The sequence below is a fragment of the Cupressus sempervirens genome, chromosome 5, assembly GCF_028749045.1.
Source record: "Cupressus sempervirens isolate cs-2001-9-10 chromosome 5, ASM2874904v1, whole genome shotgun sequence".
Classification (NCBI taxonomy): domain Eukaryota; kingdom Viridiplantae; phylum Streptophyta; class Pinopsida; order Cupressales; family Cupressaceae; genus Cupressus; species Cupressus sempervirens.
The window spans coordinates 951068746-951091780 of record NC_143122.1 but is presented as its reverse complement, the minus strand read 5'-3'; the positions used below and the strand labels follow the sequence as shown (position 1 = coordinate 951091780).

Genomic DNA, 23035 nt, shown 5'->3' with positions numbered 1-23035 from the left:
GAACCATGTTGCACAAAGCAAAAAGGTTGTATCTCACTAACCAATGAACTTAGATGTGATAATACTTATTGGGTTGAAGGAATAAAGCATAATCTATTGAGTTTCATACAATTGAATAACATTGGATTCAAGGTAGAATTCATGAATGGGAAGGCCAAGCTTCTGTATGGCAAAAGAAATCTGGTTGGGTTTGGTAACCAAACAAAAGGTAACTTATTCTACCTAAATCTTATTGAAAGTTCATGTTTCATTTCTCTAGTAGAAGAAAGTTGGTTATGGCACAAAAGGTTATGTGATGTGAACTTTGACAATCTCATCAAGATAAGAAAAAACAAAAGAGTGAAAGGTATTCATAGTTTAAGGAAACCTGATATGGGTCTATGCAAAAATGGTCAAATTGGCAAGACAATAATAAAAAATTAAATTTTGTAGAGTTTTGAATTAGTTAACGTAGTCAGACATGAGAATTTTTTTATTGTAGAAAATTAATACTTAATTATTTATTTAGAATACAAATACCCAAAAATATGTGTCACATTCAAGCATGAGTCTACTTCTTCTATCTAGAATGTTATATAAAAATATTATCATTTGATTTTGATTAAGATGGTTAGACATACATCTTCTTCTTAGTTTTGTCCTAAAAATTTTGTACTATTGCATTAAAATTCAAAATTTTGATGAATCAAATTTTTAATGTTTTTTTTTTCCAGATAAGGCCTAGTAGTTTTGAAACTAAACTCAATTTCCTAGAGATTCTTTTGTCTCAACTTTTTGATATAAAGTTTGTAACAAGTAGAAAATTGCACATCTAGTTGACATAACCATGATTTGTCACTTTTTAATTGCCACGTAATAGCATAGTTTGGTTGACCGTGATCTTGCACATACCCTATTCACAAGCATTCTATTTTCCTACACATTATTAGAAACACCTTATTGTTTAAATGGTTCATAGTAAAATATAAAGGAAAAAAAGAGAGTGAATATTTGCACTTCAATTTTAATTTTTGTTATTTTGACACTAACATTCTAATATGAAATAGTTGTTGGATTTTTCTCCACTAATTCATTTGGGTTTCTTTTTCATATTATTTATGTGTATATATATCCATTACTCATCTTTATAAAAAATTTTTACTTCACATTATCATCTTTTAATCGCTACCACATCATCTTCCACCATAATATATAAAATAGGTCAAGATGCTCCCTATATTTTATAACACTAAATCTATTATATTCTTATTGAAATATACTACCATGTTATAAGATCTTAAATGCTATGATAATTCTTCTTTAATAATGGTTGAAGGTTATATGTCCAATACATTTAAAATAAAATATTCACATTTGAATGCCTATTTTATTTGAGTAATTATATAGTTAAATTGAAGATCAACTACGACCAACTAAGCCTTGGTGATAGTTATTATATGGGGAATTTAAAGTTTCATGATCACAAAACATTTCTTAAAGTTGTTATCATAAATAATTAATCTTAATCAAATTGATCAAATCATGGTCTTTATTTCCACATGGATGTCACTATTTTACTAAAAACATCAAAATAAATATCCCTTTAAGGTTTAACTTTACACTAAAAAAATTCTTACTTCTAATAGGTATTTTATATTAGGAATCACTCACTGCTTTGTGTGGAAAATAAAAGGAAGATTACCATCATCCGCTACTTTTTGGTGACTTTTCTCATAGATATTTGTTTAGAGTATTAGATAAAATCATGTTGTATGACCCCCTTCCAAAATCATTATCACGTCCTCTATTGTGATGACCTCTTCTTCATAAGGGAACTTTCTTATTAAAAATTTAGAGCATCACTCCTCCATCTATGATATGAGATAATATTTGGGAGAGGAATACAAGGATATTTAGAATGATTTTTTTTGGGTACATTGGGTCTAGGAGAAGATTGAGATGTTTATTTAGAGAATATCAATGTTTATACTCTAACAACTAATAATGTATTTCTTTAGAGAAATTTCATTCTCAACTATTGGAGACAAATTGAAAACTCTTTTTACTAGGTATTGGTTGGTAGAATTTATAAAGAAAAGTATTCGAGGTAGGTCATGTGGATACCTCAAGCTAATTATTACTTTGAATTAAATTTTGATGATGCTTCTAAAAGGAATTTGGAAAAGGGTATATGCAGGATCATGGTGTGCCAAAAATTGGCGATGTGAAAAAAATAGAGTTTGAAAACATCTAAAAGCATTTCAAAATGCACTCTGACTGTTTTCCACCCATCCTAAAACCAAACCTGGAAAGTAGGCCCCCAACCATTATCCGATATGAAATTTGATATCGGATACCCGATATTGTCAGATATCTAATATTATATTGGATATCCAAAAAAATTAGGTATCCAATATTATATCAGATACCTGATAACTATCATTGTTATTTTAAAAAAATACACAACCCACGGATTGTGCTTTTACAATGATATTGTATTATCTTGCTCATATATATGATTTTCAATCAAATACACAATAAGAGGTAAGTTTTTTTTTTGTTTTAAACTAATTTTAGTAAAAATTTATTAATTTTTATTATAAATTTGTTAGTTTTAGTTGAATTTGTTAGAATTTGGGTTTTTCTTGATAGAAACTGTTAAAATTTAGGTTTTTTTTAAATATAAATTATGTTTTGCGAATTAATAGGTATGGTAGACCAAAATGATGATACTAAGGCAAGGAATGATTTTCCTCATAAGCCCCCACCAAATGATCCAGTGCCCTTGCAAAATTGTCCACCAAATGATCCTTTACCCCCTCAAAGCCCTCCTCAAAGTGAGGATTTGATATTTGAAAATCTCATCGAATTGAGGGCTTTGCATACAACATATAATAATGAACCTGCATTGGCTCTTGTGTTATCCACATTAAACACAATAGTGAATAACATTGAAATACTTATCGAGGAACAAAATGGTGCTCTTTGTCAACGTGACAAAATGCATGAGATGTTTGATGATGGGTTGGACTATGATGAGGTTGCAACCCTCAATATAAGTAAAGATGATTTGGTTTCCCTTTTTGTGAATGCAAAAATTGGTTTACCAGTTGACCAAAAAAAGCCCAAACTATCAATTAAATGATGCACAAATGATGCCATACATGTGAACTTTTGGAATCGTTGGTGAATGTTTTTTAACATCCCTCCACATAGCAATTTAGTGGTGCCATTTTATTTCCTTAGAAAATTGTATTCAGAATTTGTGTTGAAACTCAAAGTGAACTATTGGAGCATGAAGCCCAACATGGGTGTAGGACTAGGAGCTCCTTAGGATAGACCCTCTTCCCAGCAGAAGAAAGTTGGCACTTTTCTCCCCCCTACTGATTTCTCCCCCCCTCCTTGAGTGTAGCATCCTGATATTATCCTAGAGGCTAGCTCTCAGACCATTAGAGCCATCCATAGACTAAGTAGCCTATTGATATCTTAGGCTAGGTTAGTCCTACCTCCTCCTATTGATGATGCTGGCATGATTTCATCATCAGCTAGCTCATCACATGTTTGTGTGCCTTGTACTTGCATTACATGTAAGAATATTTGTCTGGGTCCCATAGGTGATCTTCTTGAGTATCAATTTGTATTAGAAGAGGATACACTAGACACACATGCAGAGGCTATAGACCTTGATGCAAGAGAGGAGGGGCATGCAGAGGCATGGACTCCTATGTTGGTACGTGTATACATTTTTTTTTTATAACATATGCGATTTAAAGTTAATTTTTCTAGTAGACTAATTTTAATTTTTAAGCCATACTGACTTATACATGTATGTGATCTTAATTCATGTTTAGTTGATTATTGAGGAGGAGATGAGATAGGTTGATGATGCCACACTCTCAGCTATTTCATTTTGCCTTGAGACATCTAAAATACATTACGTTGTGTTCTCATTGTTTTTTCTATTTGATATTGTAGCATATATGGTTTCTACTTTTTATTTTATCTTGCAGGTACCACCTATCCTTGGGGGACAAAGTGCGGGGGATGAGCCAGGATTGATTGACAAAGGAAAGGTAATTAGGTTCTTTCTATTTGATTTAATATTGATGTATTCTTCTTAAAAATTTATGGTAATGAAATTTAATTATATTCTTTATTGTATAGGGCGTGGCTATTGGTGATGAGCACATATAGATTTTGTGTCATGGATGCTCAGGCATTTCTATTTGCATTGAGAGCCCCATTGTATTATAAGTATAATTTTTTAAATTTTCCTTATCTTAATAAATAAATTCAAAACTAATTTCCATGATATTAACAACTACTATTTTGTATCTCATGTAGGAAACTCCTAGTGCACATGAGGTTAGATCAAAGAGTTTTGTATCTTTGATGATGTAGCCACTATATCCTAAGGAGGAGCCGATACTAGTAGTTTGAATTCTTGATTAAATATGTTATAAATTTAGCATGCTATGAAGTATAATGTTATATTTTAAGTTGTAGATTCATCTAACAAACATATTTGAACATACATAGGCCACAATCAACAAGGTACAAGCATTATTGAGGGCATACGAGAGGACTCCTGACGGGCATAGGAGGTCGATGAGAGAGGTATTTATTATCAAAGTTTAATAGTATAAAATGTCATTAAAAAAAAGAGATCATTATGCATTTGAGTAATTCAATGTTAGATACAAAGAATCATATAAATTTAGTAGTCTAACTTTGCATTTTCCTTTTTTGTTTATCTAGGAGGCATCTGATCCTCCTAGTGCAACAAAGAGGCTACATTTTGATCATCCACTAGCACCCTAGTATAGTATAGTTGTCATATGATGCATCATGAGACATTTTGAGATGGCATATACCACATTGTTTACAGAAATATTGATATTATACACATTCCAATGGCATGATCGGCCACATTTTGTATATGGATCTATGTATTTTGATATATATTTGTGTAATTTGTCTATGGATACATATATTTTGATATATATTTTTGTCATTTATGTGCACAATGATATACATTTTAATTTAGGATCTAGTATTGTTCAATTTATCGTGGATCATGTGTATTGTTCATGCTTATGGAATATCATTAATTTTGATCATGTTTTCTATATTCAATTCAAATGCAATAATTTTTGAATAACATTTTAACAACCTGTTGTCACTTAGGTTTGCACCCTTGTCCAAGGCCTATGCGTGAGGACAACCTAGTGAAACATGGAAACAACCTCCAAGCTGTGGGACTTGAACTGCGAGGTTGAGTCTCCGAAGAAGGCCGACTTCCTCTTACTGTCAGGGCGCACGTATCTATTCTCAGAAGAAAAAGGGAGAAAGAGAGCACTAAAGCAAATCTACCTAGTCTAATCTAAGGCGGTGATGCACCAAAACAGAGTGTTCAGACTCATTTCTGCCCATATATGCACTACAGAACTAGGATAACATCCAAAGTCATACGTTCATTCAGACTTATATCGATCAACAACCACATACAGATTAGGAAACCAACTGAATAACACCAGGAAAAGAAGATTTCGCTTGTATATTATTCAATAGGCCAAAGATAGATACAGTATGCAAACCACTGATCTCAACAATACATCAATGAGAGGCAAAACGATGCACATACACGTTGCTGGCTGAAAGAGATGATACAGGATGCTTATCTAGCTCAGAGACAAAGGGATTTTTACACTGCAAGTCTGCAAGCAGTAGCAGAGAAAATCAGGAAGAGTCGACCCTTACAAAATGTACAAAAAATGCCTTTATAGTTCAGGCGTAACTGAGATCTTCTTAGCTGTAATGACCCTGCAACTACCTGCCATTGAGTACCATAGAAGACAATCATGGAAAAAATGTCCAAATTTTTTTATCTCTTTTGCCAATGATGTCCTGAGAAGACTGAAAATGGTGCCATAACTACGCTCCGGCCTGGTAGATGGATCAACAGGTGGGTGGAGTGTCATTCTGTGTTTTACATTTACTCTAGTAGGTCAAGATTGATCATGGAGATCAAATCGCACGAAAAAATCGATTATCCTCGCCTCCTGGTTCATGAATCCGTCGAGGTCAAAAGGTCAACCGGGCTCCCTATGCGTCAACTAGGCCGCGCGGGCCAATTGCATTTCTTTATTTCGCCACCTGGAGGTCCTCCCGCGGTCGACCACCCTTTATTGGACTAACCGCGCCACCTTGAATACTATCATGACTGTGCCGATTACACTAACCACCAACCGCCCTTCTCGACTGTGCCGACAGGACACGTGTCGACAAGGCGCTGTGTCGCCAACATAACCCCCGCACATATTTTCCATAGCGCGATGGTGCCTACCGTCTATCGGCCTCGATCCGACGTTCATGGAGACTCGTCATTTTGCAACTCCCTTCCCTTGTAAGTCACTGGGCCCGCGGCACATGTGGCACTTCCCTATTTGGTTCGATGAAGACTAGCTGGCAACCCAAGACCTGATCTACAGAGCGACCACGTGTCAGCTAGGCGCCATGTCACTATGCAAAAATTGAGACCAAATTCCCATAGTGCCATAGCGCCCACTGACAGCGTGCCTTGAGATTTACACATGTCCCCATTTGATTCGCTATCTTGACGCCGGGCTGACAAATTGCGTTGCAGAGTACCGACGGGACCCATCTGCCTGATCCTTCCTCGCCACGGTGAACTTTCCATTTGGGCGCTATGGCGCCATCGGAAAGTGCATTGGTTTTCCGTTGGTGCCATAGCACCTCGCCGTGTTTTTGAAACCTTTAGGCTGTGAACCTTTTAGCCCGCCGCCATGAAACCTCTGACCTGTCGTACTCTATGACCTGCGACCGAACCCTGAATGACACCTGGCAGTCCTTGGTGAGACCTGGCCCATGTCGATCCACGTGGCGGATGGTCACTATGTCGCCATGATAAAATCCGCACATCTTCGTCATAGCGAGATGGCACCATCCGTTGATGCGACCAAATCCGACGGTGGTGAACATAAGCCCCGACTGTGTTAGCCATGCTGACAGGAACTCTGACTTGGCACACGTGGTTTCTCCTAATTCATTGCCGAAACACCTGATCACGTCGGTCGTTGAAACTTGTTGCCGTGACTATTTCCGTCGGGCGCTATGTCGCTATGGAGATTTTTTGGCTGATATGCGATAGCGACATAGCGGACAAGGCACCGTGGAACTTTTTCGACCCGCCGAATGCTGGACCCACCTCTGCAACGTGTCCTCAGGGCATCATCGCGCTATCATAAATATCATGAATTTTCTTTATAGCGCGATGGCACCAACCATCGGTCTGCTCGGATCTGACGGCCAAAAACCTTACGGGTCGTAGCATTAAAATACCAACTCTGAGACTAATCGTTGAATAAGCCGTGCATTCAAATTTAAATCCTTGGCGATAAAACCAGAGGTAACAAAACCTTTATTATCAAATATGTTTAATTTGAAGTGCTATCATGACATAAACACACTTGTTAACCTCCTACACAAGGTTCACATAACCCCAAATCTGATTTTAAACTCCACCTTCAACATTGAAACTAGCTCTCAGCTTCAAATCTATTCTCAACACACTTAAGGACTCCACTCCTCAACCATGGATTCTATTCCTAACCAAAAACTCATTCCTAGACTCATAATCTTTGATAACTAGCCCTTCACTTTGTTACTATCCTCATACTACAACTTTTCAATTTCAACATAATTAAAAATATCCCAACTTAAGAGACTTGATTGGATCAAACCTTTTTAACTTGGTTCCCCAATACCATATCCATATGAATAACATCTATACATTTCTCACATTGATCAAATTACCCATATTGATCCACTTAACAAAACCTGCTTCATTAATGCATGTTATCATTTCACACCTTATATAGGTTTTTTCAACCTTTTATGGTCATGCTCAAACCCCTGACTGACTCTTTGAACTCATTTTCACTTTGAAAGAAAAAGTTATGGCTCATTTTCTTGTAGTATTTGATGGTTCATCGATAGCCCTCGTGAGCTTCGAGTGATGACCCTCGAAATATTGATCTTGAAACACACTTAGAGCACCTTGGAGACTCCTCGATACAAGTTGGTTGTAGACGATGGATGGTCTTTATGGCTAGAACAAGGGTGTCACTAGGGTTCACCCACCCATCCAGAGCTAATGACACTGACAATTTGATGCCAAGATTAGTGGTTTCAAAGTTACGCTCTAGTGCACCTATGAACTAAGGCACATTGCAAGTTTTGTCATCGAGCAAGATCACTCTGCCGAATCCAAAAAAAATGTGATATCTCAAAAATGACATAGGTTATTTCAAGACTCCACATCACTATCTTGTAGCATTTGATGGTTCATCGATAGCCCTCATGAGCTCTGAGTTACGACCCTCAAAAGATCAACCTTGAAATGCACTTAGAGCACCTTGGAGTCTCCTCAGTATGGGGTGGTCGCAGATGATGGATGGTCTTTGCAGCTAGAACAAGGGTGCCTCTGGGGTTCACCCACCCATCCAAAGCTAATGGCATTGATGATTCGATGCCAAGATCAGTAGTTTCAAAGTTACACTATGGTGCACTTAGGAATTGAGGCAGACTACGAGTTTTGGCATTGAGTGAGATCATCGTGATGAATCCAAATGGAACATGATCTCTTGAAAATGAGATAAGTTATTTTAGGCCTCTACATCACCATCATTTAGCATTCAATGTTTCATCGATATCTCTCACGAGCTCTGAGTTATGACCCTCGTAAGATTGACCTCAAAACTCACATAGAGCACCTTGGAGACTCCTCATTACGGGGTGGCCATGAATGATGGATGGTCTTTGTGGGAAAAAAATGGTTTCACTAGGATTCACCCACCCATCCAAAGCTAATGGTGCTAACAATTTGATGCCAATATTAGTGGTTTCAAAGTTACGCTATTGTGCACCTATGAACTGAGGTACACTACAAGTTTTGGCATCGAGCAAGATCATTGTGTCAAATCCAAATAGAATGTGATCTCTCAAAAATGAGATAGATTATTTTAGGCCTTAGAATCACTATCTTGTAGCATTCAATGGTTCATCAATAGCCCTCATGAGCTCTGTGTTATAGCCCTTAGAAGATCAACCTCAAAATGAACTTAGATCACCATGGAGACTCCTTGGTATGGGGTGGTTGTGGATGATGGAAGGTCTCTACAGATAGAAAAAGGGTGTTACTAGGGTTCACCTACCCATTTGAGGCTAATGGGACTAATGATTCAATGCCAAAATCATTGGTTTCAAAGTTACACTGTGGTGCACCTATGAATTCAGGCACACTGCAAGTTTTGGCATCGAGCGAGATTGTTGTGCTGAATCCAAATAGAATTTGATCTCTCAAAAATGAGATATGTTATTTTATTCCTTAGCATCATTTTCCTGTATCATTCAACAATTCATCAATAGCCCTCATGAGCTCCGAGTTACGACCCTCGAAAGATAGACCTCAAAACCCACTTAGAGCACCTTGGAGACTCCTTGGTATGGGGTGGTTGCAGATGATGGAGGGTCTCCATGGCTGGAATGAGGGTGTCACTAGGGTTCACCCACCCATCTAGAGCTAATGGTGTTGATGATTTGATGCCAAGATCAGTGGTTTCAAATTTATCCTGTGGTACACCTTTGAACTAAGGCACACTACGAGTTTTGGCATCGAGCGAGATCGCTATGCCAAATCCAAATATAATTTGATCTCTCAAAAATGAGATAGGTTATTTTATGCCTCCACATCATCGTCTTATAGCATTCAATGGTTCATCAATAGCCCCCATGAGCTCCAAGTTACAACCCTCAAAATATTGACCTCGAAACACACTTAGAGCACCTTGGAGTCTTCTTGGTACTAGGTGGCCGCGGATGATGGATGGTTTTTGCGGCAAGAACAAGGGTGTCACTAGTGTTTACCCACCCATCTAGAGCTAATGGCACTGACTATTCAATGTCAAGATCAACAGTTTCAGAGTTACGCTGTGGTGCACCTATGAACTAAGGCACACTACGAGTTTTGGTATCAAGCGAGATCACTGTGCCGAATCCAAATGAAATGCAATCTCTCAAAAATGAGATATCTTATTTTAGACCTTAGAATCACCATGCTATAGCATTTTAAATTTCATCAATTGCCCTCATGAGCTTCGAGTTATGACCCTCGGAAGATCAACCTCGAAATGTACTTAGAGCACCTTGGAGACTCCTCATTACGGAGTGGGCGTGGATGATGAATGGTCTCCACAGCTAGAAAAATCATGTCACTAGGGTTCACCTGCCCATATAGAGCTAGTGGCATTGATGATTAGATGCCAAGATCAGTGGTTTCAAAGTTATGTTGTGGTGCACCTATGAACTGAGGCACACTACGAGTTTTGGGATCGAGCGAGATCATTGTGCCAAATCCAAATAAAATGTGATCTCTCAAAAATGAGATTGGTTATTTTAGGCCTTAGCATCACCGTTCTATAGAATTTGATGTTTCATTGATAGCCCTCACGAGCTCTGAGTTATGACCCTCAGAAGATCGACCTCAAAACATACTTAGAGCACCTTGGAGACTCCTTGGTACGAGGTGGCCATAGATGATGGAGGGTATCCAAAATTGGAACAAGTGTTCACCCACCCATCTAGAGCTAATGGTATTGAAAATTCAATGCCAATATTAGTGGTTTTAACGTTATGTTGTGGTGCACCTATGAACTGAGGCACACTGCAAGTTTTGGCATCGAGCAAGATTGCTACATCGAATCCAAATGGAACATGATCTCTCAAAAATGAGATAGGTTATTTTAGGCCTCAGCATCACTATCCTATAGCATTCAATGTTTCATCGATAACCCTCACCAGCTCTGAGTTACAATGATCAACAAATTTGTATTTCATTAATGTTATTGGATCGAGAACTAGTTTTCCTCTAAGTTGGAAGGCTAGGACTAAGGGTTCAACACTAATGGGTGATGTTGAACCACCTTGGGAGTGACTAGTTCATTTGGGGAGGCTTGAGAGTGCATGGAAAGGGAGTCTTGTCAATTTTACTCTTGTTTCAAGGGGTGGGCCTAATGGGTCAATAGGTTTTGGTGATGTTAAATCACCATATTAATGAATAGCTCATTTGGAGATGCTAAAGAATGTGTGCAAATGGACTATCATCCTTTACCATCATAGAATGTTACTTTTATGCATGTTTATGGATGTGTATTTGGAAATATGTGTTTCATTTCTTGTGTTGTGATTGGCATGCAGTTGATCAATAAATGATTAAGTTTTTAATTACAAGGAATATAAAATATCAACATCATACACCATTCACATAAATCACAATAACAATAATTTTAATAAGAACATTAACAAAGCACATTTACAAATTCACATTTAGTAAAGAACCATTGAGGCATTACAAGAGCCAAGTGCACACAAATTGTCATGACATGTACCAAATGCATACACAAGATGATGAATCACATAAGTTCAAGACCCCCAAATAGAAAAATGAAGACTGGGAAACAAAGCATATCAACAAATCAACACACAAGGAAGTTTGTAGTGTTTGCCCCTGGTTCACATTTTGTTATCGTTGCTAAACTCTTTTAGAACTAGTTTTATGTTGTTGGTTAGCAGCATTCTTTTGAGATTATTAGATATTGTGCTATGGATTCAGTTTATTATGTGATGAGATTACTTAGACTCTACATTTCATGTATGTATGACGATTATTTTTAGTGTTCACAATTATTGATGATGATTATAACATTGCTTTCAATTATTAATGATGATTAGTAAGATGATTTATTATCATATGTGCTTTCTTATGGATACTTACCCCATACTTGCATGTGTATGGTGTGCGTGTTTTCTTTTGTATGGCGTGTCTGATGTGGTTAAGTAAGGGAGTCGTAGTCACCTGCTAGTCAGGATCTACATGATGCACCACTTCCTACCATTGTCTGTTTGGTTTAGTATATATTGTGTTTGTACATGCATAGTTTTTATGTAGGTTGCAAGTACCGGGTATCGACTTCCCTGAATTGCTAGGATGATCGTACCCTATCACATTATCTCAATGATAAGAGAGGGGAGATAAATTCTCAAGTCCAAATCCCAACCCTTTGAGCCATTTGTCCTAATTGAAAAATTAGGACAAGTATTTGAGTTGAATACCCACCGAATGTGTCAGATGACATATTTCATGATTTTTAACCCTTTAGATTTATTTTGTAAGATTTGTTCTATGATGGATTTTCATATTTTATCTTGGAGGTCTATGGTGAATTTTCCATTAATTAAGTCTTAATAAATAGATTTAATTAATACATTATTTATTTGAGAAAATTAATAAACTATCATGATCTTTTATATTTTGATTGTGATTAATTAAATGTGAATTATTGAGGTAAGGAATTAAATAAAAGAAAACTAGAAATTAAAATTAATAATAATTATAAAATAATAATAAAGTAATAAATAAAATAATAATAATAAAAGTTATAAAAATTAAAATGAAAGTTATAAAATTTAAATAGAGATTATTTAAAAAGTAAATTGGAGTTATAAGCTTGCATAAGAATTAACATGTGTCAACAACACGGAGGTTAGTGCATCAATTAAGCACAAGGTGTCTACAACTCTATGACTCATCAAAAAGATTGGAAAAGACCCATGCTTAGTTGGTGACACCTTTCAGCGATTTCAAGAAGCAATCCAAAGGTTTCTTAAGAGCTGTTTATATTCAGGCATTCATAGAAGCTTAGGGATATAGCGTGGAGAGCAATTGGAGTATTGGAGGACTCAAGAACTCTGAAGAAGCGAGCTTGCTCTGCGAGTTTTCTGAGGAAGAGAAAAAATTAGCATCAGAATTCAGCACTTCTTGTCACGTGGAAATTTCGGTTGGCTTGGATCATGGAGGAATTTGCGAATGTTGGAGAAGGAAGGGATTTTCTATGGACTTTTGAGGCATGGCAAATTAGCATCAGTGTCCAGGTGCACTTGTGATATTCTCATATTTTCTTTGCACTATTTCTCTTCCTATCTTCATCATTTTTTTTACAATTAAATTGGAATCTAGATATGTATGGTTGCAAAGAAAACAATAGAAAAATCTTAGATCCAATTAAGGAAGAAATTAGATCTAAACAGGTTTGGGTTTGAATTAGAATCAAATTGAAATAGATTTGAAAATGGTTTGAAGATTTATGGCCAAATCCATTAGTGAAATTATTGGATAAATTTAGAGAACAATTATTTAAGAGAAAATTCTTAATTCATCACAAACTGCCCTGTCACTGCCCCTTGGATAGAACCAAACTCAGTCATTCATAACTTTTTATCAAGATCAAATTTATTCGATCGTTCCAGTCAGAATTGGCGCAACTTGGCCCTCTCCAACATATTTCAATTTTAGCTCAATCCAACGGTTCATTAGGGAGATATGACCATCGTACTGAGACTGTTTTATTCAGGGACAGATATTTCTCCATTTTCCATAACCAAGAGTTCTTTATGCTTTAACTTCACAAAAATAATATATCAAAGCATGGAATGAATTAAAGATATTATTGAAATCTTCCCTTATTAGAATCTTATTAATATGCATTAGTTTTATATGGTTTATTATCTGATCTAATTAAATCAAATTTAATTAAAATTAGTTAATAGTAGAAGAAGTGTAATTAATTATTAGTCAATCTAAGTAAATGAATTTTTAAATCAAAGAAAATTAAAAGAAAAGAGATTTTAATATAGTTTATATAGTGGACTTTTTATAATGTATATTGAATACTATTTAATATATATTAAACAATTTTAGAGTTGTTTAATGAAGATGATAATGTTAAGAATTTGGAGATTATTCATGTTAAAATCTACAATGAGTCTTACTGGTTGGTGATAGGGATCTTTTTCAAACAACGTTTATATAGACAAAATATTATTAGAACAATTAGAAAATGGAGTCTAATGGTTGATTTTAGTATTGATTAAATAATTGTAAGATGATAATTTATATTATATTGATTTAAATTTAGAAACTCTGAATGATATTGGATTAAGACTAAATTATTATGTTATTGCTTAATACGTTTGAATACCTTAATGGAGTTAAGAGTTAGCCAAATATTAACTATTGAATTTATGGAAGGATTCTATAGATTGAGTATTTATAGTTTGAGGAGTTTATTATTTATTAATGTTTGTAAGGACTAGCAAACTATTAATAAATAATGGTTTAATTAGACATCAACAAATTTGATTAGAGTTAATCTAGTGTAGATTATTTAATGATTAAAGTTTTGTAAAAAGATATTAGTTTTTGGTTTGAAGTATGATTGATTTTCAATCAATATTCATTGAGTTATGTGATTGAGATTTATCTTGAGATGACTATCATTAATACAAATTAATTAAGGAAACATTAGTATTCATAAAGAATGATGAATGAGATCTATTAATAAGATTTCCAATATAGCTTGTCATTGAATATTAGCAAGTTATTATTATTCAACTATGAACATGAATATTTGTGTATGGCTAACTTCTAGTTATTGGTCAATTAATATTCATTGGGTTGATGGTTTGGTTGTGAAATTATTAATTAAATCAATTAACTAAAGTTAATTAGATTTAATTAATATTTAAGTTATGTAATGGAGATTTAATTCTTTTAATAATATTGTAGAAATATTGATATCAAGTTGATAGGTCTTATTCTTATGACTTGAATTATGACTTTAGATATTATATGATTGTCAACGATGATAACGATTAAATTAAAAGACTCAAACTTTAGTAATACTTAATTAAGTTTCTAATTGAAAATTAATAAGATGTTAATAGGTCATGGATGGCATACCTATGTTAATGGATTGAGAAAAATAAATTTATCTTCTTCTTATTTGAAGATTGATAATTAATTCTTTTATAAACGAATAATGATCCTTGATTATGTTGAAAAGTTGAAGTAACATCAACTAAAATATGGATCATAGTTAAATAAAGAGAATAATTTAATTAAAGGTCAATGATGATTAGTTTAGTGAATATTTATCTTTAAGTTATTCTTAGAATGTAATTCTTAATAATGGAAGGATAATGCTATCGGGGAACAAATGGGTTGACTTGTAGGTCAAATGATGAAACTTAAGACACTTGAAAGTATACTTGCAAACAAAAAGCTGGAAACCCCTACACATTATTCAACTATGTGATTTTAGTAAACCAAAATATGTGTTTGCATCGTGTTTTCTATATGCTTCTTGTTTTGGGTTTTGGGTTGACTAGTGTTGACCAGTCCTAGGCTGTTACCAGAGGCTCGGGGTTATGAGATGTGAAGGCATGTTGATTTTATTTGGTCTCAATCTTTATAAGCCCAACCATGGTAATGTGATCGTATCCTCTATGAAATGTTTGTATTACTGATTGTTATTCATCAGTCTTCATGTGTGAAGCTGAGATATATGAGACACCTGAGCTAATCATTTTTGAGTCATTGATCAGTTATCCTTGGATTACTTTCTAGTTGCCATGATGGGAGTAAAATGTGGATTTATTTCTTGATGATGTCATGTTGTGACATGTTTTGACTCAACCATTTTGGAGTCTTCGATCAGTATGATTTTGAGATATTCTTGGTTGCTTGTTGAGGACCAATGGATATGATGATTTATTTTGAGATATATTTTGGTTATTGAGAACCAATTGATACTTATGATTATCAGTGATGCCTTCAGTTGCCAATAGAGAACTGTTGTGGTCATGATTTTCTATGGATGCTTTTTCAGATGCTCATGGAGATTTGATGATTCTTATCTTGGAGATTTGATGATTCTTATTAAGGATATTTGATGCTTTTATGCATATTTGATGCTTTTATTATGGATTATCTTTTATGATTTTGAGATTTATGATTCCATGAGCTTAGGGTAGGTAATCTACTTGTAGTGTCAGGAAGTGGCTTGCAATGGGGGCCGGGCCCCCAAGTGGCTGCCAAGGTAACTCATTGTAAGTTTGGTTAATAAGTGATAACATTTACGCACTAAATGGGGATTAAATGAACCTAAAAAAATAATTGTTTTGATGTTCTCGCCCATTCCTTGAGTACTTGTACAGGCTAGGATGGGAGTAGTGAGAACGCATGGTTGCGACCGTGCATTCCGTAGCATGCCTCGTCAGTATGAGAGGATACTAGTGGCTGCATGAGATCAGTATGGACTCGTGGAATTTAGCTAACTGCCAGGGTAACTTGCACGTGATAAATGCGATGACACTTTCTCACTTGCATAGTAGGTTTTCTACAGGTCATTGTGTGCCTCTAGGAATTAGATGTCAGTTTTATGTGATGAAACTTTTGAGTTAGTATACTTTTAGGATTCCTGGACTTATAGAGATTTGTGCTTCGTGAATTGATATCCTATTTGGGACTTGAGATTATCTCCTCAGCACAGTGGGAGTGGACCACTTAGGTTCCACGCAATCGGGTGGTAGTGTATTTTCACTCTTATCATTTGAGATCCGTCCGAGACACCATGGCTGGAGTATCCTTGATTGGTATTTATTTTTCATTATGTTCTTGGAGCATTATGATAGATAATATACCTTATGATGGATGTATTTATTGGTATGTTTCTTATATTGATGATTTTCTTTACTTTGCATGTTAGTAGGATGTTTTAGGAGTGACATTCCTACTATGTTAATACCGATGATCTCTTCGGTGCTTTGGAATGTTACTCATGGAGGGATGGCTAGGATCCATGATAGTCTAATGATGCTATTTACAGTTGGGAGGAACCGTGCACTTAGTTATTTATGTTTGTGATATATGGTTATCTTTTGTGATGGATGTTTATATCTTTTTTGATGATGTATCATGTATGATATGTGGTTTCATTTTTGTTATTGCATCATGGATTAATATTAGATGATGATGATGTACTTTATTTACTTGGATGTTTATTCTTTTAAGCTTTTCATACCCTGTGATATCTATAGTGGATGATTGAGCTAAACTAAAATATAATTACAAAAGGACACTTGTATATTGTTTAAGTACATTGGATGTATCAATGTTATTTCATAAGGATGGGATGTTAGATGAATAGTTAATTTAGATGTGATACAATGTTAAAGGATCTTTAAAGAATGTAGCCTGTTATGCATATATGTTATGTTTATTTTCATTTGAATTGTTGCTATTGCTTCCGCAAATGTTATGAATGGTTTTATCTTTCATGTTTAAAAAAAAAATTGTTTGGCAAACTTAGTAAAATTCTTTGGATCCCTTGGCGGGGCATTACAAAGTTAGGGAAGCACATGAAAGCAATAAAACTATTATTTTCTAAATATTTTCACATGATAATAATCAAATCTTCACCAATATAACTCGACCTTATTTTCAATAAGATAAAAATTTGTCAAAGAATGTTCTCTCAATCATTCTTAAACCAATTAATTAATTTCTAACTCAAGATTTTGGAAGACAAAATAACCATTTAATGTCCAAAACCAAGAAAATGATAGAAAATAACAAATTCATTACCAATAAAAAAAAAACTTGAAGTGAAAAAGTTTGGCATGAGAAATTTGTTGAGAAAATTTCCACAAAACAATTTCCATCATTTTTTTCTCCCAGAGCTAAATTTGAATTCAACAAGAGTTTTTTTGAAAACTTTAAGAAGAATTAAAAGAAAGAAGAATGCTAGGTAATCCTAAAAGATGAACTTTTCCCTTCAATCAAAATATTTAATTTAAAATTATAAAAATACACTAAATAACTAAATTAAAATCTAAAATTAAATCCTAAAATTGAAGCATTAAAATTGTTGAATAAAATATATTGCCCAAAAAAACACTAGTCAATGACAACAAACAATAATCATAACACTAGTTGGCAACTCCTTCCAATGAACCAATGCTTAAATGAATTCACATGCCAACTTGGGACCACTGGATGCATCATACATCAGATGATGCAACCAATTTGCAACCACAACATAGGAAGTGAGGGCTTCAATTATTACCACTTGGTAAATGATAGGCCAAAATATACAATATGTCAATTGTTGCCCAGAACATCAATGATAAGTATGGATAAGGAAATTAGTTGGTCATTTGATTAACTCCACATTTAACCACCATCTTGGTTATTGTATATCTTTTTGGGTATGCTAGCTCATCCCTACCAATTCAAGGGAATCCAATGCCTAATTTGTTAGTACGAGAACCAAAGCATATGCACATATATCAAATAGCGAAGGGACTGGAGACATCATGTGGATCTCACAAATAAGTGAATCTCTCTTCATATAAATACATCAGACAAACTCTAATAGAACTAGTAACATAAGTATTTTGTTAACCAAACATCAATAGATGCATGCATTAGTACATCAGTAATTCAAAAACATGTAAGAAACCACCTAAATAATCAGCATTCCATGATTTTTTTTAGCCAACATGTCATCCCGATCAGTTATTAACCATAATTATCAAGTAACCCCATTAATGTAGCTAGGTGTTATTTCATTCACAATTATAAAATGGCTATACATTAACACTAGTACATTGGTATAGCAGTTATGATTATCTCTTTCTACATCCAAGCTAGAGTCCATGGCTACATTACCTTCACAAGAAGCGAGGTTTAGGTGGCACTACAATATCTGTGAATAAGTATGTTCACCAATGGTGTCATTACAAATCTCATGTATACTTTCTTGGTGTTCCATGTATTGATGTGATAAAAAAGTGCATTGAATGGTTAGTGATTGTGCATACCTCATGTATGCATTACTTGTATTTTTTTTTTTTGATGAGATGTGGTTGGTATGTGATCGATTAACAAGCTTTCTTAGCATGAGCATTGTTGGACAACCAATCAATTTTCCTACTAATTCAAATGGGTGGGCCTAAGGGCTCAACATGTTTGGGTGATATTGAATCCAAACGGAAATCACTAGCTCTTTTAGAGATGCTAAAGGGTGTGTGTAAATGGACTAGCATCCTTTAATATTGTAGAATTTCATTTTAGTGCATTTTTATGGATATGCATTTGGAAACATGTCATTCATTCTTGAAAACTCTTTTTATTAGATGTACTAGGTATGTGAATGATCAATAAACTTGTTTTTCGTTAAGGTTATTGGACTAAGAACTAGTTTTCCTCTGAGTTGGAAGACTGGTCCTAAGGGTTCAACACTAATGGGTGATGTTGAACCACCTTGGTAATGACTAGTTCATTTGGGGAGGCTTGAGACTGCATGAAAAGGGAGTCTTGTCGATTTTACTCTTGTTTCAAGAGGTGGGCCTAAGGGCTCAACATGTTTGGGTAATGTTAAATCACCATATTAATGAATAGCTCATTTGGAGATACTAAAGAGTGTGTGCAAATGGACTATCATTCTTTAATGTTGTAGAATTCTATTTTTATGAACTTTTATGGATGTGTATTTGGAAATATTTGTTTCATTACTTGATTAAGTTTCTAGTTTCAAGGCATACAAAATTCTCAACATCATACACCATTCACATACGTCACAATGACAATAATTTTAATAAGAACATTTACAAATTAATATGGAAAAATGGACATTGGGTCAATGTAGAACCTAATGTGTGCATATAATTTCATGAAAAGTGTTGATTAATGTGTGTTATTCCCAATCTTGGAATGCAGGGGTAGCTACCATGTCTTGTAAATACATTGATGGTGTCGTTACAATGACCTTGGTGTTCCATGTAAGCATGTGCATGCAATATTGCAAGGAAACCCTTTTTTTTTAGATTGTTTGGTATGTGAATGATTGACAAACATATTTTGCATGAATGTTGTTGGGCCAACCAATCAATTTTACTCCCTTTTCTTCGTTGTCAATCATGGGCATCCCATGACAATAAAAGGATGGACATGCTTTGTTAATTTGACATGAGGAGATGCAAATAAGAGTAGGTGGAGGTCACATTGGGCATGAGGCTGAAATTGTTGACATGAGGACCAAACTCCATCTAGAGTGAAAAATAGAAACTAAAGATTGAAGGGCATGCAGAGAAGTTCAATTTAGAGTGAAAAAGATGAGCTCTGAGTTACAATTTAGGTTATAGAGTGGCTATGAATGATGGATGGTCTCCATGACTAGAACAAGGGTGTCACTAGGGTTAGTATTAAAAGAAAAAACATTATTTTTTACCTCTCTCAAGTTTTTGGCATTTGGCACAATGCAAGTTTGGTGCTAATATGTATTAAAATCATCATTTTTAGGTCCCACCACATAAATTGCTTTAAGTGAAATCATCTTTGTTTTTTACATTAAACCAACAAGTCCACATTTATAATATATCAAGTGTTTCATCATTATTACATCAATACACAACTACCAAAAATTGTTTTCATCAATAGTAGTGTCAAAAATAGTAGTATCAATAAAAGTATTGTAAAAAATTGTAGTATCAAAAATAAAATAGATTTTTTTTTTATTCCGCTCCTTATTTAGCTTTTCATCTTCATGCTTGGCCACTCTTCATGATGTACCTACATTCCAATATCATAAAAAATATCCATAACTTATTGTAATAAACAAGATAATCATTGGTTCATTGAATCATTATGAAGAAAATAACATAAGAAATAAATATACCTAGTCAAGTGTTCTAGTAGGGTCCTCTCTCTATTTTAGGGTCTCCAATAGGGCTTCATGATCAACATTAATAATAGTACAAAGTTCTTTTACTTTTTGTCTTCCTTGATGCTTCAACAACTTTATATTTGTTGTTATAATAAGATACCAATATATGAGAACTATGTTGTGCTTCTAATAGTCTTCGAATGGAGGAATTCCATTCCTTCTAAGCATGTATCTCCGCAACCATGTTCCAGTGACAACCACTGAACTAGTAGGATATGTGAATCCATCATCATCTATGATTGGTTGTTCAAACTTTTGCTTACCTCTTACACAATGTGCTAACCAATAATTGGATTTCTCATCATTCCCTTATGGTGCAAACAATGCAAAGAAATTTCCTGGCTGAAGAAGATTTGACAGATGGTTATGATCAGGTGAACTTTCCATGTCATCATTTCTAATAGAGGGTATGATAGACAATGGATTAAGATAATGTAGAGCCCATGTGTCAACCCACTCACTCGACTCACAGAGATCCCAATCACACTAAAAACAACTAAGACAAAAGTAAGCTAGTTGTCATGTCCAAATGGTCCATATACTAGAATCAAAGCTCTAGAATGAATGCATTTTTGATGAGTCCCTCACTATAACACAATTTGATATATCACCTATGGACCCTTCCTCAACTAACCAAAAGAACCTACATACCATTTAATCAAGAGTCCCCCCCCTTATGATAATGCTAAACTACACCAATCAACAATGCTACAAGCATCAAGAAGCTCTACTACTAAAATTTTTAATTACTCCTTAGCTAGAGCTCTCTTCACACATGCCCCTACTCCATCATGTTACCCTTTCCCATGGCCGAACTCAAAAAACTCCAAATATGAGGCACCCCTCTCTCTACGTGCATCCTACACAACCAATAAAACATGCGAGCATTCTTGAATTGACCTGTATAGTTATCTAACCAAATGATATATCTATCCATAGCAATTACATGCTCCTGTAAGAAATCAAAATAATTCTCAAAACAATGTTGCACAAATTCATGGGAGTGAGATCTATTATCACTCTTATAAAAATGATACTCTCTAATAATCTTTCAATTATCTTCTGCATGATCAAGGGCATGTCTATATGTTATGTGGATGAAAATAGTAATCTGAATGGAGTTGTAATATTGAGATTGTGTCTCATTTTGAGGTTGCAATGTGTAGTTCTTAGCAAAATCAACAACTGATATAATAGTGCCAATGTGAAAAGTCTCCTTACACATTCTAAATTATTGATCCAATCACTAAGACCTATGAATATGTCTTGCATACTTGTAGAAAATATTTACCTTGAAATCTAAAATAGAACTAACCACATTGGTTTCTTTTGCAACCAATTCACATCTAAAGCCCACCCCTACTCTTCAATGTGTATTTCACCATTTCATATACCTTTTTTTTATACTATTGTCTCTCCAAGATCTTGTTTTCACCCCTCATGGAAACATGTGTCAAACTTGGATTAGCCACCACATTCTAAACACTTCTCATTTAAGAAAGCATTTCTATAAAAGAAACAACCATCAACTCTATGACATAAAAATTGATCTAGTAAGTCTCTTGATGATTTTGGAAGCCCACTAGCACCACAATTCTCCAAAATTTATTTACTATGCAAAGTAGAATGGGTGGAGTGTAATAGTTCATGGTGGCATAGAAAACTCGATATGATATTTGCAATAACATGTATTTCAATTTTAAGTGGCGCACAATGAAATGGCTTCAAAGATTCAAAAACCCTTTGTGATATATGAAGACTTGGATGACTCAATCTAAATTGCTTGAACAACATAGTTTGATTTACCTCCAAATAGTGTTTAGGATGTGGCATGCGGTCTCTGATGCATATTCTCAAATTTAACATGTCTTTAGCATTGGGTGATACTCATGAGCTAGAGTGCCAAAATTTTTTAATTTCTTCCTTCACATCATCAGATAGCTTCTTATCAAAATGTGGAAGTCTCCCACCAAAAGACCATGTTTCATTTTGAAGAGGATCATTAATTCTCTCTCGTCTACTAAGTGCTCTTCTCAAAGTAGTATGATTTAGGTTCAATTCAATACATGTTTGTCTCATATATCTACCCTTTCTCAAATGATGACTTACCAAGGAGGTTGTAATAACCCTTCGAATAACTCTCTTATCCTTCTCCTTGCTATTTTTTCCAATGCTATTGAGAGCATTGAAAAGATTCTTCACAATAATGACATTTCTTTCCAATTTTTTATTGACACAAATCTTCAATTTGGAAAGCATAGGTCTCATCTTTTACATCTTTAATAAGTGCATAAAAAGCTAACATTTCTCCACCACTTTCTTGTTACCGAAAAACATCTAATATAGTCTTG

At 34.7% G+C, this 23035-nt stretch overlaps 1 protein-coding gene across 1 annotated transcript in view; it reads left to right on the top strand.

Moving 5' to 3' along the window:
• Window positions 1-6314: 6314 nt before the first annotated feature.
• LOC149559106 (pectate lyase 1-like) overlaps window positions 6315-23035 on the top strand; it is a 34268-nt gene continuing 17547 nt past the window's right edge. The window contains exon 1 of the mRNA XM_089831246.1: window positions 6315-6385. Coding sequence (XP_089687372.1) covers window positions 6315-6385 — 71 coding nt within the window. The remainder of the gene's footprint in view (window positions 6386-23035) is intronic.